This window comes from Pleurodeles waltl, chromosome 4_2 (assembly GCF_031143425.1).
Source record: "Pleurodeles waltl isolate 20211129_DDA chromosome 4_2, aPleWal1.hap1.20221129, whole genome shotgun sequence".
NCBI classification, from domain to species: domain Eukaryota; kingdom Metazoa; phylum Chordata; class Amphibia; order Caudata; family Salamandridae; genus Pleurodeles; species Pleurodeles waltl.
Genome location: NC_090443.1, coordinates 786627442 through 786644495, shown reverse-complemented (window position 1 = coordinate 786644495; position 17054 = coordinate 786627442). Strand labels below are relative to the sequence as shown.

At 44.8% G+C, this 17054-nt stretch overlaps 1 protein-coding gene across 1 annotated transcript in view; it reads right to left on the bottom strand.

Moving 5' to 3' along the window:
* NEGR1 (neuronal growth regulator 1) overlaps positions 1-17054 on the bottom strand; it is a 2074771-nt gene that overhangs the window by 902974 nt on the left and 1154743 nt on the right. The window contains exon 3 of the mRNA XM_069232442.1: positions 9976-10101. Coding sequence (XP_069088543.1) covers positions 9976-10101 — 126 coding nt within the window. The remainder of the gene's footprint in view (positions 1-9975; positions 10102-17054) is intronic.

The following is a 17054-nucleotide window of genomic DNA, read 5'->3' as shown; positions in this document are numbered from 1 at the left end:
TATCACACAACAGTAATTAAATAAAACACAGGAAACAGTTTAAAAATCCAAGACCAATTTATAAAAATAGCTTATATTTTTATCTTTAAAATGACACAAAAACTATTAAAATCGGTTCAGGGGAACCGGAGATATGAATTTTTAAAGTATTATTATTTTCTAGCGCATAGAAACAAAAAGCGCCAATCGGGTCATCTGGTTGCACCAGGACCGGGACAAAGTCAAACTTTCAGGCCGACCGCGATGGAGCCCTGCTCGGCTACAGGTCGCGGGAAGCCTCGGTTAAAAAGTTACCTTCTGACTTAGTCTTTATTTTGAAGTTTTTCTTCACCGGGACGAACCTGCCAGTTGGATCCGACCTCCTGGAGCCCTTGTCCGGATACGCGAAGTCGGTTTCCTCGGTGGTGATTTCTACCTTCGGACTTAGTCGTTTTTTCGAGATGAAAATCCTTCGACCGGGGTAAACCTGGATCTTGATCCGACGTCCGTGGAGCCCTTCTCGGATACGATGGCTGGAAGGTCCCGGTCAACTTTTTACGTTCGGACTTAGTCTTTTTTTCGGATGTTTTTCTTGACCGGGACGAACCACGAAGTCAGGCCGGGTCGCGGTTGAGGCAAGCCGGCTAGAATTTCCGCGTCGAGTCGGTCACTTTATGGAGCTTTTTTCTAAAATTTCTCCAATCTTTTCCAAACTTCTGGGGCTTCACCCAGATGTTCTTTTAAGGTTCTTTTGGGGTCCACAGCTCACCCCAAGGGTCCAGAAGTTCTGTGATGGTCCTTGGGAAGTGCGGACTTCAACTCCCAGAGTGCACCTGGCGCAAACTCCTTTTTGGCCACTGGGCAGTGGTCAGCTGGTCACTTTTTCAGGAGTTGGTGCAGGGGACTCTGGTTAGCAATTTTTCACCTGTAGCAAACAGGGAGTCCCTCCTTGAACCAGTGGAAGCCAGGCAAAGTCCTTCTTGTGGTGAAGCCCAAGTGTGCAGCTGGTGCAGTCTTTCTGAGTGCAGGGTCCAGGTGCAGGCCAGGGGTCCAGCAGGGCAGTCCTTCTTCTCCTTGTAGTTCCTTCTTCTTGAAATTTGGTGGGGATCTGAGGCGTGGGTGCAGGTCTGCCAGTTTTATCCTTGCCCCTGGGTGAAAAGCAGGGGGGCCCTGGTCCTCCAATCAGGGACAGGGTCGTCCCCCTGTGATGACCACTTCCTGGGAAGTGTGGCAAAAATCCATCCCAGAAGGCAACAGTCTCTAAAAATCCAAAATGGATGAATCTGATTTTTAGAGGAGAGATCTGGCTGAGCCCACCCACTGGTGTGGCTAAAAATCATAAACACACCCCTCTCCTGCCCTCTCCTAATCTAATCAAGGGGGCACCTAGCTGTCTGGGTTTGCAGGATGTGGGGGTGTTGCTGGGTGCTCCAGATGTCCTTCTCTGCCTTTGAAGACCAGTTTGGCAGCCCTCCCCCTTCCTGCCTCACCATCTGCTGAGGGGAGATTCTCTCCCCCAAGCACATTCCTTTGTGTGAAGTCAGGCCACTTCACACCTCATTAAAGTAGCCTGGCAGAAGCTGCTGCAGGCTGGCCAATCAGAGCACAGCAGCAAAAACAATGCAGAGCTGAAATTGGCAACTTTTTAGGTAAAGTCTAAACTTTTTACCTGCACTAGTTATATTAAATCCAACAACTGGAAGTTGTGGGATTTATTATAACAATCAATTTGATACCAAATTCTTGGTATGTAACATTTAAGGAGACTTTAAAATTTAAAATAAAGTCTGCCCATTCTAGCCTATGAAGGCCATTTACTTCAATGAGGGAAAAACGAATTTGGCTGTTTTTACCTCACCAGGGCTTATAAATCTATTTTTATAAAGTCCCTGCTTATAGTTACATGGCACCCAGCCCTAGGGGCACATAGGGCACACCTTAGGGGTGACTTATATGTAAAAATAAGGTAGTTTAAAACTTTGGAAGTACCTTTAATTCCAAAGTCGAATTTGCATATAACTTTAATTTAAAAGCAGCCAGCAAGGCAGGCTTGCTTTTAAAATGACACTGGGCACCTCAGCAATGCACCTAGGTGTGCACCACCTATGCTGTGGTCCCTAAACCTACATGCCCTACCATATACTAGGGACTTATAGGTAGGTTAACTTAGCCAATTATAATTAGCCTAATTTGCATATCCATTTTACACAGAGCACAGGCCCTGGGACTGGTTAGCAGTACCCAGGGCACCATCAGAGTCAGGAAAACACCAGCATAAAGTGGAAAATGGGGGCAAAAAGTTAGGGGGCCTCTGCAATCAGCCCCAGTTTCTCACACAACCCCCCCCCAGCCCACACGCCCAGGAGACTCAGCCCAACCCTGGGAGAGTTTTCCTGGCTTGTTAGGCGAGGAAGACAGTGAAGAAAACTGGCTGTCCCTTTGCAGGGCCTACTCTGCCTTATATCCTCCTGTCAGGGTCACTCCCTCTGGGTAGTGAAGCCATCCCAACAGTAAAAGGACCCAAGTCAAACTGAAACTTCCCTCTAGGGGGGTCTTCCTCCTCTCTCTCTGCCAACTTGGGTAGTGAGGTGCCCACCTCCCCTACTCCTAACTTTGCTAGGGCAAGACCTAGCTTACCCAAAGAGGTCACCCAACACTTGAGCAACCCCACCATGACCAACAGGGTCAGGGGGCCTACTTTGCTATTGGCCTTGGGGTCTGCCTCCCAGGCCAAGTACAGTGCTGCCAGGAAGGCTAGCACCCAGCAGAGGCTACTGACAGCTGTCAGTACCCAGAACCACACCCTAAGCTCTCCACTGACAGGTGGCTGAGCTGCTTTAGGGGCATCTTTGGGGTCCTGGCACCCCTCTTGCTGTCTAGAGTGGGGGGCTACCACCTCCTGTGGCAGACACCCTCCTTCCACTCTCCCTTCTGTCAGTGCAGGGGCAACACCTTGCATCTGGACAGCTGCCTGACTACTCAGGACTTCCTTGGGGTCAGGTGAGGCCTCACCAGTGCCAACTCTGGGCTCCCCCCCTACTGGGGCAGAAGGCCTTTGGCTCCCTGGAACTCTCTTTAAGAGTGGCCTACCGTTCCTTTTCTTCTTTCCTTTTCTTGGGGACCCCTGTCTCCTAACTGTAGGGACTGACTCCCCAGGACTTTGGGTTGGGGGGGGCGCCCTGGGCGACCACCCCATCTGTGACCAGACTCACCTCTGGGAGGTCATTGCCCAGGATACAATCTAGGGGAAGGTCAGCACTGACTACCACCCTAATCCAGTCAAGGATACCCTCCCTCTCTAGGGGCACTATGGCTACAGGTTTGGAGGTGACCTCCCCTGTGGCTATCCTGACTTTCTTTGTCTTTCCTGGGACATACATGTCTGGGGTCACTAACCGGTCACTCACTACAGTGTGACTGGCATAGGTGTCTCTCAGGCCAGTGGTAGGGATCCCATTCACTTGAATGTGGTGGAAGTGCCTACTCCCACCCTCAGGGATCACCAGCTTACCGTCTGGTCCTGTCTCCCAGCACAATGCTAGGAGGACTTCATCATCTGAGGAATCCTCCTCTATGGCTACACTGGACAGCCCAGTGCTAACCACTTTCTTTGGACAGGCTGCATCTCCTCTGAAGTGACCTGTCTGCTGACAGTCAAAGCAAGCCCTACTGTCCAAGAGCTTTTTTAACCCTGGGTCTCCCTGTCTCTGCATGTCAGATTGGGAGTGGGATTTACTCTCCTCCATCTTAGGGTTCTGGGGTACAGAGGGAGTCTCTGTGGTGGGCTTACCACCTCCCTCCTTAGGTTTTTGGGGACCTGTCCCCCCCTTCTTGGAGTCTCCCCCCTGGGACTTGACAACCACCCTGGTTCTCAACCACTCATCAGCTGCCTCCCCTAGCTCTCTAGGGTTGGTCAGCTTAGAGTCCACTAGATGCTGGCGTAACCTTTCTTGGATACAATTGGTCAAGATGTGCTCTCTCATGATCAGATTGTATAACCCCTCATAAGTATTAACTTTGTTGCCAATAATCCAGCCCTCTAGTGCCTTTAGTGAGGTGTCCACAAAGTCAACCCAAGACTGGGTACTGACCTTCTGGGTGTCCCTGAACTTCATTCTATATTGCTCTGGGGTCAGACCAAACTTCTTGACTAAGCACCTCTTCATACTAGGGTATGAATCTGCCTCCTCCCCCCTTAAGGTCAGAAGCCTATCCCTCCCTGAGTTGGGGACCAACTCCCACAAAAGGGAACCCCAGTATTGAGGCCTAACCCTTCTCATTTGGAGTGCCCTCTCAAAGGCCCCTAGCCACTTATCTATGTCATCCCCCTCTACATAAGCAGGAACCACCCCCTTGGGTAATCTGGGGCAAACTCCCCCACCCATGGACACCTCAGCTTCTTTATCGCTGCTTCCATCTTTTTTTTCTTTGCTTGCCCACTTTTTCTTTTCTAGGGCAAGCTTATCTGCTTCCAAAGCTATGTAGGCTAGCTGGGCTTCCAGCTCTCTCTCCCTGATGGATGGGTTCTCTCCTCCTGAAAGGACCCCCTTCCTACCACTAGCTTTGGGTCTGCCCCTAGTGACTGTATCCAGTGAGGACCGTTCCTCCTCTTCCTCACTTGGGGTCTGATGCCTTCCCTCCCCTGAGTGGTTAGAGTTAGCATCTTCCTCTTTTTCTTCCTCCTCTGGAGCTTCCTCTGTCTCTACCTCTTGGGCCTCAGCCCATGCTGTCAGGGATTTAATTAGGATTTCCTTCCTGAGATTAGTGGTTGCAGGCAACCCTCTCTTAATACACAACCCCCTAAGCTGGACTACTGTCAGTGTGGGTAGGCTAGCCAGATCAAGCTCCATGGTTCCCTAGTTTTGTGTCAACAAAAACTTTTTGCAAAAATTGGTAACAGGAATTTAGAAAAATTACAAAAATTCAATAATTGAAATTAATCCAAATTAATTTAAAAAAAAAAAAAATTAAATTAAAAATTAAAAACAATTTTTGCACTAGGACAATTTAAAGGATTTTTAATTTGTTTTATCTAAAACTGTAACGTGATATTGAACACAAGTACAGGATCCCGTCGCTGCTTCCAATTATGTTGGAAAATGGGTTATTGATAGGGCAGGTAGGTACCTACACCTAGCAACAAGCCACAAACCTCCACAAAAGTACAGTTAGGTCTCAGTAAATTAATCCCAGCTCTACCCTTGGTAGCTTGACATCGAGCGTCAAGGCTTAACTTAGGAGACAAAGTGTAAAGCATTCAAATATCACACAACAGTAATTAAATAAAACACAGGAAACAGTTTAAAAATCCAAGACCAATTTATAAAAATAGCTTATATTTTTATCTTTAAAATGACACAAAAACGATTAAAATCGGTTCAGGGGAACCGGAGATATGAATTTTTAAAGTATTATTATTTTCTAGCGCATAGAAACAAAAAGCGCCAATCGGGTCATCTGGTTGCACCAGGACCGGGACAAAGTCAAACTTTCAGGCCGACCGCGATGGAGCCCTGCTCGGCTACAGGTCGCGGGAAGCCTCGGTTAAAAAGTTACCTTCTGACTTAGTCTTTATTTTGAAGTTTTTCTTCACCGGGACGAACCTGCCAGTTGGATCCGACCTCCTGGAGCCCTTGTCCGGATACGCGAAGTCGGTTTCCTCGGTGGTGATTTCTACCTTCGGACTTAGTCGTTTTTTCGAGATGAAAATCCTTCGACCGGGGTAAACCTGGATCTTGATCCGACGTCCGTGGAGCCCTTCTCGGATACGATGGCTGGAAGGTCCCGGTCAACTTTTTACGTTCGGACTTAGTCTTTTTTTCGGATGTTTTTCTTGACCGGGACGAACCACGAAGTCAGGCCGGGTCGCGGTTGAGGCAAGCCGGCTAGAATTTCCGCGTCGAGTCGGTCACTTTATGGAGCTTTTTTCTAAAATTTCTCCAATCTTTTCCAAACTTCTGGGGCTTCACCCAGATGTTCTTTTAAGGTTCTTTTGGGGTCCACAGCTCACCCCAAGGGTCCAGAAGTTCTGTGATGGTCCTTGGGAAGTGCGGACTTCAACTCCCAGAGTGCACCTGGCGCAAACTCCTTTTTGGCCACTGGGCAGTGGTCAGCTGGTCACTTTTTCAGGAGTTGGTGCAGGGGACTCTGGTTAGCAATTTTTCACCTGTAGCAAACAGGGAGTCCCTCCTTGAACCAGTGGAAGCCAGGCAAAGTCCTTCTTGTGGTGAAGCCCAAGTGTGCAGCTGGTGCAGTCTTTCTGAGTGCAGGGTCCAGGTGCAGGCCAGGGGTCCAGCAGGGCAGTCCTTCTTCTCCTTGTAGTTCCTTCTTCTTGAAATTTGGTGGGGATCTGAGGCGTGGGTGCAGGTCTGCCAGTTTTATCCTTGCCCCTGGGTGAAAAGCAGGGGGGCCCTGGTCCTCCAATCAGGGACAGGGTCGTCCCCCTGTGATGACCACTTCCTGGGAAGTGTGGCAAAAATCCATCCCAGAAGGCAACAGTCTCTAAAAATCCAAAATGGATGAATCTGATTTTTAGAGGAGAGATCTGGCTGAGCCCACCCACTGGTGTGGCTAAAAATCATAAACACACCCCTCTCCTGCCCTCTCCTAATCTAATCAAGGGGGCACCTAGCTGTCTGGGTTTGCAGGATGTGGGGGTGTTGCTGGGTGCTCCAGATGTCCTTCTCTGCCTTTGAAGACCAGTTTGGCAGCCCTCCCCCTTCCTGCCTCACCATCTGCTGAGGGGAGATTCTCTCCCCCAAGCACATTCCTTTGTGTGAAGTCAGGCCACTTCACACCTCATTAAAGTAGCCTGGCAGAAGCTGCTGCAGGCTGGCCAATCAGAGCACAGCAGCAAAAACAATGCAGAGCTGAAATTGGCAACTTTTTAGGTAAAGTCTAAACTTTTTACCTGCACTAGTTATATTAAATCCAACAACTGGAAGTTGTGGGATTTATTATAACAATCAATTTGATACCAAATTCTTGGTATGTAACATTTAAGGAGACTTTAAAATTTAAAATAAAGTCTGCCCATTCTAGCCTATGAAGGCCATTTACTTCAATGAGGGAAAAACGAATTTGGCTGTTTTTACCTCACCAGGGCTTATAAATCTATTTTTATAAAGTCCCTGCTTATAGTTACATGGCACCCAGCCCTAGGGGCACATAGGGCACACCTTAGGGGTGACTTATATGTAAAAATAAGGTAGTTTAAAACTTTGGAAGTACCTTTAATTCCAAAGTCGAATTTGCATATAACTTTAATTTAAAAGCAGCCAGCAAGGCAGGCTTGCTTTTAAAATGACACTGGGCACCTCAGCAATGCACCTAGGTGTGCACCACCTATGCTGTGGTCCCTAAACCTACATGCCCTACCATATACTAGGGACTTATAGGTAGGTTAACTTAGCCAATTATAATTAGCCTAATTTGCATATCCATTTTACACAGAGCACAGGCCCTGGGACTGGTTAGCAGTACCCAGGGCACCATCAGAGTCAGGAAAACACCAGCATAAAGTGGAAAATGGGGGCAAAAAGTTAGGGGGCCTCTGCAATCAGCCCCAGTTTCTCATAATCCATTAAGTAGTTTTTGAGAAATTAAATAAGAAACACATTTGCATATATAGGGAGGCGAAGGCTCTGCAAACCCTCCCAATTTCATGCTGAGATCTGATTGGCTGACAACACTTAAACAAGGAAGTGTTGGCAGCCATGTTGAAACTCATCTTCAGCTTAGTGCCTGAAAAAGAGATGAAAAACCAGAAAAGGGGCCAGGGTAGGCATACCTTAGCTCTCGTGCTGGGGTCCTATAGACTACCCCCGGCCCGAGCGTGGTGGATCTTCTGATCCACTGAAATGTTTCTAAAAAACACGTGTGGGCTCCTACACTTGTTTAAATGATTCCCCCAGGTGGGCCAGGTTCCATGGGCATTGAAATTTTCAATGTGCCTACCTCCCCGGGGCTAACATGTAATTAAATTTGGGAGGCAACCAGCCCTCCCGTAGCCCCTGGAACCACCACTTCGCTGGGCTACCATCGAATTATATGCGAGGGGCCACCTGCCCCCTCTCCCGCAGCTCCAGGGACTGCAACCTTCCCAGGCCTGAAGATAGAATTAGGGTGAATTTCTGTGGTGTAGTATGTTTAAAATGTGAGCCTAACTACAACACTCCTGTAACCTTTGTTTTTTTAAGTGAAGAAATACATATATACCTATCTTGGCAGGTAACGTTTTTTCCATAGATAGTTCTTTTTGTTATTTGGTGTAAATCTGTTCAGGAGTTATTGACATATTAGAGGGTAAAGCAACTTGTATATCTACTGCCGCAGATCCTGGAGCTGGAGCTCTTCAGCTGAGCTCTGATTGGCTGCCAACACCTCAAACAAGAAGTGTTGGCAGCCAATTACATACTCTGTTTTAAACACAAACACTAAAAAAAAGAAAAGAGGTTACCACCTGGCCTTAGTCCAGGGGTCTCTAAGGATTTGCGACCTCTCCCGATCTCATGATGAGATCTGATAGGCTGCCAACACTTGAACAAGGAAGTGTTGGCAGCCATCTTAGGACTTGGCTGAAGCAGAGTCCCAGAAAAAATAAAATAAAACATTGTGAGAAAACTGGGCTGATTGCAGAAACCCGCTAACTTTTTGCCCCCATTTTTCACTTTTTGCTTGTGTTTTACCGCTAAACAGTCCCAGGGTCTGTGCTCTGTGTAAAACGAGTATGCAAATTAGGCTAATTATAATTGTCTATGTCAACCTACCTATAAATCCCTAGTGTAAGGTAGGGCATGTAGGTTTAGGGTCCCCAGCATAGGTAGTGCCCCATAGGTGCATTGCTGAGGTGTCTAGGGTCATGCTAAAGGCAGGCCTGTCTTGCTGGCTGCTTTTCAGTTTCTGACATTTTGGTTTTTTAAGGAATGTCCCTGGGATTGCTTTTTGCTACACTTCCCAGGAAGTTGTCATCCAAGATGGTAGTGGCCTGCCTGTGATTGGACAGCTGCCCCTGTGCTTTTCACCCTAGGAGCAAGGATACATTTGCCAGAGCTGCACCCACACAAAATGTTGATGCTTTTGGCCTAATAAGCACTACGGTGTGCCTTATTTACAATACAATACAGCACACCTATGGTGTCAATATGTGGTGGTGGTTGGGGTGCAGGAAATCTGACGCATCAGTACTGATGTGCCAGATCCTTGTAAATCTGGGCCGAAGAGTAAATCACAAGAACAATCACCATGCAAAATTCTCCTGAATCTCTGGAAGCTTCAAGTAAGCTTAGAAGAAGTCACAGAGTGCATAACAGTATAGCGTGTGTCCCTTGCAACCACGGTGTATTCAAGGCATTATTACACTGTTTGTCATACATATTTTCCCTGGAGTCCGTCCTTAAAACCTTTCACTCTCTGTGTGTGCCGAGTTTGGGACTTTTACGTATCTAGTTGGCAATTTTGCTTTTAATTGTGGTCTTAGTTATAAAAGCAAAACAAAAGTCGATATAGTCTCATCTCACCTTTAGCATGATATCCAGTTCGAAAGCCAGAATAAAAGGGCAATTTCCACATCGTTAGGCCTGCCATTGTAAAACTTCCTCTTGGACAAAGCTAGCACATGTGTTGGCCTCACGCTCTTTACATTTTGAAGCATTACTAGTACGTTTATTACAATGATATGAGTATTGTTCTATTTTGAAAATCTGTTGCAAGTGTGGCATGCTTGTATTTTACAAATGCTATAGTCTCTATAAATCTCTCTTTGTATCTTCTGTGCTTAGTTTCATTGCTGCTCAGGATTGAAACATTAATATTTTTAACTCATCATTATGGCAAAAAATCTATGCTTACAAATGTTACATATCAGATACCCAAATCTTAAACATTTAAATCGTTTAATGAAATATTTGAAATGTTTGTCTAAGGGTTAGTGCAGGCCGTCCTCTTTTATTTGAAAACCCATGACGGACCACAATATGGTTGAGTATTCCTGCTTACCTGATGGAGAAATATGTTTCCATGAAATCGATGGATCTGGTTTTCCACTTGCCAAACACATCAAAGAAACATTGCTTCCTTCGTTCACAATCATGTCTGATGAAATGTGATATATTTTTGCAGAAACTGAAATAATAAATGTTAACAGTGAGAAAGGGGTTCCTCATTTGTGCAAAACAATGTTTTTTATAACAGAATATCAATATATACGCTTTTACCCACGAAAAATCTATAAAGTAATTTATTGTAAAAAAACTACTTTATTAATTTTATATTTTCTGTCAGAGTTCATGGAAAATGCTATTTCAACACAGCCAAAAATGTTCTTAAAATAACAGAAATATTGCCAATTCGAGTTAATTTTTTGTTCGCACTTTCACAGTAAAATTCTTGCTTCACAAGAAAGATCAACAGAAAAGAACACGGCTAATTTGAGGTAAATACACCTTTCCAACACTTGATTTTGAAACATATATGACTGTATATGTCAGATGCCACTTTAAATCTGCAAGTATCTTGGACTATGAACCGATTCAATCCAGCAGCAACTGGAGAGACCTCAAAGCCTGGATACAGAGGCCCTCATTACAAGTGTTGCGGTTGGACCGCTGAAGATAGAGCGGTCCGACCGCCCTATTATGACTGTGGCAGATGGGCCTCGGTCCGACCGCCGGCACCCCCAGGTCTATCAACAGTCTGGCAGTCTCGGTGGTCTCAATCCGCCAGGACAGTACTGCAAGCGGCGCTGCCATGGGGATTACGAGTTCCCTTCCTGCCAGCCTTTGCATGGCTGGCAGGAATGGGGCATCAGGGGCCCCACTGCCCATGCACTTGGCATGGGCAGTGCTTGGGCACTGGCGATATGCTGGTTGCAGAGGCTTTGGCGGTCTCTGAAAAAGACTGCTAAGCAGTAATGAGGGCCTGAGTCCTTGGATGATGTGAGATTTTGCACCTCTGGCAAAGTGCAAGTAACAAAGTGAATCTACTCATAAATAGGTTTTGTATGTGCTTTAATATGATATAGATGGTAATGGTCAAATACAAAAACTAAGTGACGATTTACACCAGGAATAGAACAAAACATAAGTACAAAGATAATAACCATAGTTAGACCTGACATCTTTGGCATGGCTTTCCCCTTACATTTGCCTTCTGACCTCCTATTTTGCTGACTTCATTTTTGCTGGGTCTAGGAGTGTGGGCCCTTTACCACCACTGACCAGTGCTAAGGTGCATGTGCTCTTTCCCTAAAACATGATACTTTTGGAATGTGTACAATTTTCGTATTTAATTTACTTGTAAGTTCCTAGTAAAGTGCACTACATGTGCAGAGGGCCTGTAAATTAAATGCTCCTGGTGGCCCTGCAACACTGGTTGTGCCACCCACTTCTGCAGCTTTTCAAACATGGCTCAGGCCCACCATTGCAGAGCCTGTGTGTGCTGTTTTAAACTGTCATGTCAACCTGGCTTGCCAGGCCCAAACCTTCCTTTTTCATATATATATGTCACCCCTAAAGTAGGTGCTGGACTGCCCCAAGAGCAGGGTGCAGTTTATTAAATAATTTGGACATGTGCCTTTTAGTTTGACATGTCCAGGCAGTGAAAAACTCCTAAATTCGTTTTCACTATTACAAAGGCTATATTTCCCATAGGTTAAAAGTGAGGGTACCTTATTATATTTTATAAGTGTAATTGCCAATTGGGAAGAGATGGGACCCCCAATGTTATTGTCTCTGGAAGCACAATTTAAAATCACAACTTATGGTAAAATTTGATTTTAAGTTGTAATTCTGAAATGCCACTTTTCGAAAGTTGGCCTTTTCTTACTTTAAATCATATAGTGCCTTCTGCTGACCTCTGAATACACATGTGGGAGGGTGACAGATGGTTCTTGTGCATTCCCATATACAAAATAAGCTGAGGTGTGACTGATGGACCTTCAACATCCTGATGGCCCATCCTGGCTAGTATGGAAGGGAAGAGCTGACACTTACACCTGAATGGGCTGTGTCCAGAGCCCTCACAAAGAGCTACATAACCCCCCATAGCGTGTCTGGAGCCAGGGAAGGAAAGGCAGGGACTTGAAGGGTCTCTCTTTGAACTCTAACCCACTTCAAAAGCACCATTGCGTATAAGAACTGGACTTCTGACCCCACCAAATCAGTACACTTCTGGACCTGAAAACATTTAGCCAGAAAGAAGGACTGCTGTGCTGCTAAAGGGACTGTCATTCTGCTGGACTCCTGCCTTACTGTACTGGCCCTGCTGCCCTTCTTACCTGGGAGTAATAAGACTGAACCTGCATCTCTACATCCCGAGGCTCCCCCGAGACTCCAAGGGCTTGCTGGCTTACTATCTGTGCTGAAGTCTCAGGGACCTTAAAGACTTCACTCAATTCTGCTACAGTCTCTAGACTCTGCCAACTCGGAGTCCTGCCTGTCAAGTGGTGCCTATCCAGTCTTGTACCCTTGGAAGTGGGTCTGCAGTTATTTCTACAGAAACCCATGCGTCGTCATTTCTGTGCTGATAAGAACCTCTGCATCTCTCGTTGATGCATCACCGCTGTGCTGAGAACGAGGACATTGCAGCACAAGCTGCACAGCTTGGAATGGATGCTTCGCTCTGAGCCCCAACACATCATCTTCACATTGCCAGCTGCATGGCTCAACGATGACGCATCACCTTCATTGAAAAGAGTTAGCCGATGATGCATTCTGAACTACGTGGATTGGAACTGACACATCACCTCCTCTGCTCCTTGCATCCACTCTTCGATGTTGACTCATCCTCCATCCAAAAGGTACTTATTTGGTGGACAAGGTTGGTCCCTGTACATAACCCCGCTCCATCGCAGTCTGCTTGAGTTTTCAGATTTGACCCAGTCTAGCATCACCAGATAGCCCCAGGTGGCCCTTTAAGCTTCTAAGCAATATATTTGCATGTATTATTTAAAAAATCTATTTCATTTCTAACAACCATGCAACCACTCTGCCACTTCCTTTTGCAGTTGCATTGACAATTTTGTTGTAATGGGAGATCTATAAAACAGTCTTTGCAAGCCTAGACTCAGACAACAGCACTCCTGGTTCAATGCAGCACTGGGTCTCAATTTTACGTGAATCTCAACAAAGTGCATACTGCATACAGCTTCTTGAAACGTTCTGCTCTTTGTTGTATTTTTTCATGCATCCCGTGGCTTTACCAACAGCTAGCCCAATTTCAAAGGTCATAGGATGCTAAGAATTAAGGGGAACATTTACTAACATTTTACTTGGTGGATGCACCACTTTTTTGGCGTAGAATGCCATTTCTAATTCAAAGCTGCACAAATCAGATTTACGTGACTTTTCGGGGGCTTTTTCTTAAAAAGTAATGCAAGGCAGAGCATATCACTGCCTTCTGCTACTGTTCATTAGGGAGTTGTTTCATGGGTGGAGCATGGGCATTCCAATACTTTGAACCATGAATTTTGGCGCATTCCCACATCTACAAAGACTTTTGACAAAGAATGCATCAAAATGCCTCTCTGAACCAGGCATAATGAGGAGAAATACCTTTATTTCTCCTTGTTACTTCATCTTTTTATGCATACTTCCTCTTTCTATGCATGCTGCACTCTGCTGCATGCATTGAAAGAGGAAAATATTCTTAAGGATTACTTTTGTGCAGAAAGGTATCCCTGCCTGCACAAAAACAATCCTGGCTTTAACGCAGGCTCCCTTGCACCATGGTGCAAAGGTGTGTGCATTGAAGCTAGGCAGCCTCAAGTGTGCCGGCAAAGGGAGAGAGCTGAAGAGCACCATATCATCATAGATAGGGCGCTTACAGCTCTCTCTCATTCACACGATGCAATGTAGCACCTTGCCTAACTGCACTGCCTTGCCTGAATAAACAGGTAAATATAGCCCCAAGACCGTGACTCCAGTGTAAAAAGTGTGTGAGAATTCATGTTTTGTGATCATGAGTAATCAGGAAATCATGTGTGTGACGTTTACAAATTCCAAAGCACTTTCCTAGCCTCTTCAGAACACCTTATTTAAGTTCTTTTGAAAGGACACACCACCATGGCTGCTTTCTCTTCATTCTGCTCTTATCAGGCGAGTCATGGCCAGCACCTTCTTACACATTGTTAAGTACTACATGTCTTCACTCATGATTGTAAATAAGTTGGTTCCTGGAGACAGGCTACCTAGAGGCATAGCTTCAGGGGGAAGTTTTCAGTCTGGTGAGGTGAGGAGTCTGTTGGATTTAACCTGGGATTTTTAAATACACACATAGAAAACACACACATGCACACACATGCTCTCTGTCTCTCATCTCTGTTTTGAAGATCTTAAAAATTGGTTATTTTAGAAAGTATTGTGCTTTAGGAATCCCTTACATTCTGCACCCACTTCCTTTCCACAGTCTCTTAAACTTCCCTTCCCCACTGCTTCTCCTATACTGTGTTTAACAAGACATGCCAGCACGGTTCTTGGAAAATCTGATGATTACACCCCCCTAATTTTACTGATAAAGCTATGCCTCTGTGGCTACCCCATCTGCTGACAAGTAATGCGAAGCTCTATAAAGGCATTCTGTACAATAGGAAGACCAGAAACAATTGCTGTGAGTAGCAATGATTGAAGAGTGAATGGATGGAGATCCACTGATATCTGAAAATGTTATGGGCAAACCATTTAATCTCCTGCCCCATAACTCAAGAAAAGAAAAGAAAGATCAAATCAAAATAAAATGTATAGTACTGTTGTTTTATGTTTGATTCAACAATAATCATAACCATAACCGACTTATGTATCCATTTGATATCATTTTACAATCTTTGATTCAAAGTACCACTATAGTACTGTGCTTCTAAGGACCCATTTGCACCTGTCTGTGTCCGACTGCCACCAGGACTCAGGACCCCTGACTCTTTTGCACCTGAAGTTAAGTTCTCTACTAGAATTACTCACAATCTTGAAGAGGTATTCAAATGAAAAATCAGTACAAAGCTGAAACTTTCTTTGGCACTCCATGTAGGGTTACTTTTCCCCCTTCACTAGAAGGTCCAGCCTTCTGTAAATATTGTAGATTCTAATGTCTTCTCTATACTTTGAATGTTAAGCATGTATCTACACCGACAGTGAGCAATTAGATATCCAGTCCCCTCCATCTTCCCCGCCTCAGATATCTCTGTGTTTAGACAGCCTTTCTATGTAAAGTTAGATCATTGCCTAAGCGTACCACTAACATCTGTAATTTGTTTTCCTCATTATCACCTGAAGTTGGTATCCTTACAGAAACCTGATTAAGTCCTTTCACTCTACCAACAATTTTGCTGACTCTCACGGAAAACTACTGCACACTTAAGCAGGACAGAGACAGCAGGACAGGTGGAGGTATTGCCATTGCTTTAAGGACTCTCTCAAACTTTAATTATTAGATAATCTCCACGTCGATTGGGCTAATATTTATATTTTTTAAGCTCGAAATCTTTCCCATCGATTGCTGGAAATTCGCCTTAGTATACCTCCCGGGCCCAAAAATTATTGTAGTCACTGCCTTATGGAATACATACACATGTCAAGGCATCTCAACATTTTCCTTCACTCAGAGATTTTAACTTTCATGCAGAGGACTCAATAAATGTTGAGGCGGCACAATTGGTTTCCGTTTAACCACTCTTGGTCTTCATTAGAAAGTTTCTGTGCCTACCCACTCGGGAGGCCATATGTTAAGTCTTATTTTTATGAATTCTACATCCTTGACCTGTGATCCCACCAATCTTTGATCTGGATGGATCATTATTTAATCTGTCTCCAGATTCTGCAGAAAAGTTTAATGGAGAATATTAAAACAGTCACAAAAAAACATATCAAGACCTTGGCATAAAATCACTCAGGGGTCATTCAGGAAAGTGTAGGAGTCCAATTCATTGTCTGTTGATTTAGACATGGATCAAGCATTACTACATTATTACAAAACCTTAACCATGGTGCTTAATAAGGGTGCCCCTCTAAAATCCTGTTCCTCATCTAAACATGGAGGTCACACACCATAGTATACAGTGGATTTGAAAGCTGACAAAGCCTCCCAGAAAAAACTGGAGAGACAATGGTTTAGGATTCATAACTTAACTGACAGAGACTTATTGAGCAGCCTTAATGACCTACTTTTGCAATATCAAAAAAACCTGTAAGAATACAATTTTTAACCAAATTAGTCAAGCTGGTGACTATTCCAAAAAGTTATTTAAAGTGCTTAATGCCTTTGTCAACATCAGGCCTGCTCACAAGCAATACCCATGTCACAAGAACTATGGCAATCATTTTGAAGAGAATATTAATCTGACCTGCCAGAATTTCTCTGGCTTGTTTCTCTTGGCCTCGAAGGTCAATATTCTAACACTGTTCCCGTCCGCCAGCCTGGCGGGAATGCGTATTGCAATGCTCCCGCTGGTCAGCCTGGGGGGAACATTTTCATGTACTCAGGGGGGATGTCACCGCCATGGCGGTGAAACTCTCCCCATGAGTTTGGTGGTCCTGTGGTGGAATTGCGAAACTCATAATGAGGCCCTTAGTCTTTCTCTCGATGAATAAACAGAGTTCCATTTGATACAAGATTTCTTTTTTGATTCCTCCTTATTAACTAATTTTTATTTGCAGGCTATGGCCCTGATTATGAGTGGTCTGCAATTTCCGATGGGACACACTTCAGAAATCACAAATGGTGCAACACTATCACACCAGCAGTCAATAGTGTGGATATGTTGTATGTTTTACAGTATACAGATCCTTATTGTTGGAGGACAGTACAACAGAAATGCGCAGTAGAAGTTAAAATTGCCATGTTCAAAGTATTGTGGTAGCACATATTTCCACATGTTACTCCCCATTGCAATGTGTTTTGTAGGGGATGAATTGGTGATCCACCAGTAGCACTGTTAACCAGAAATTCCCTACCCCAATCTCTGTAATACTGAGTGCTGCAGTACTACCTGCACTTTTAACCGCGCCACTTGTGATGACTTTTATTATTTTGAACATTATCTCGTGAACACATGGATGGATCCTAATGCTTTTATTTGATCTTTACAC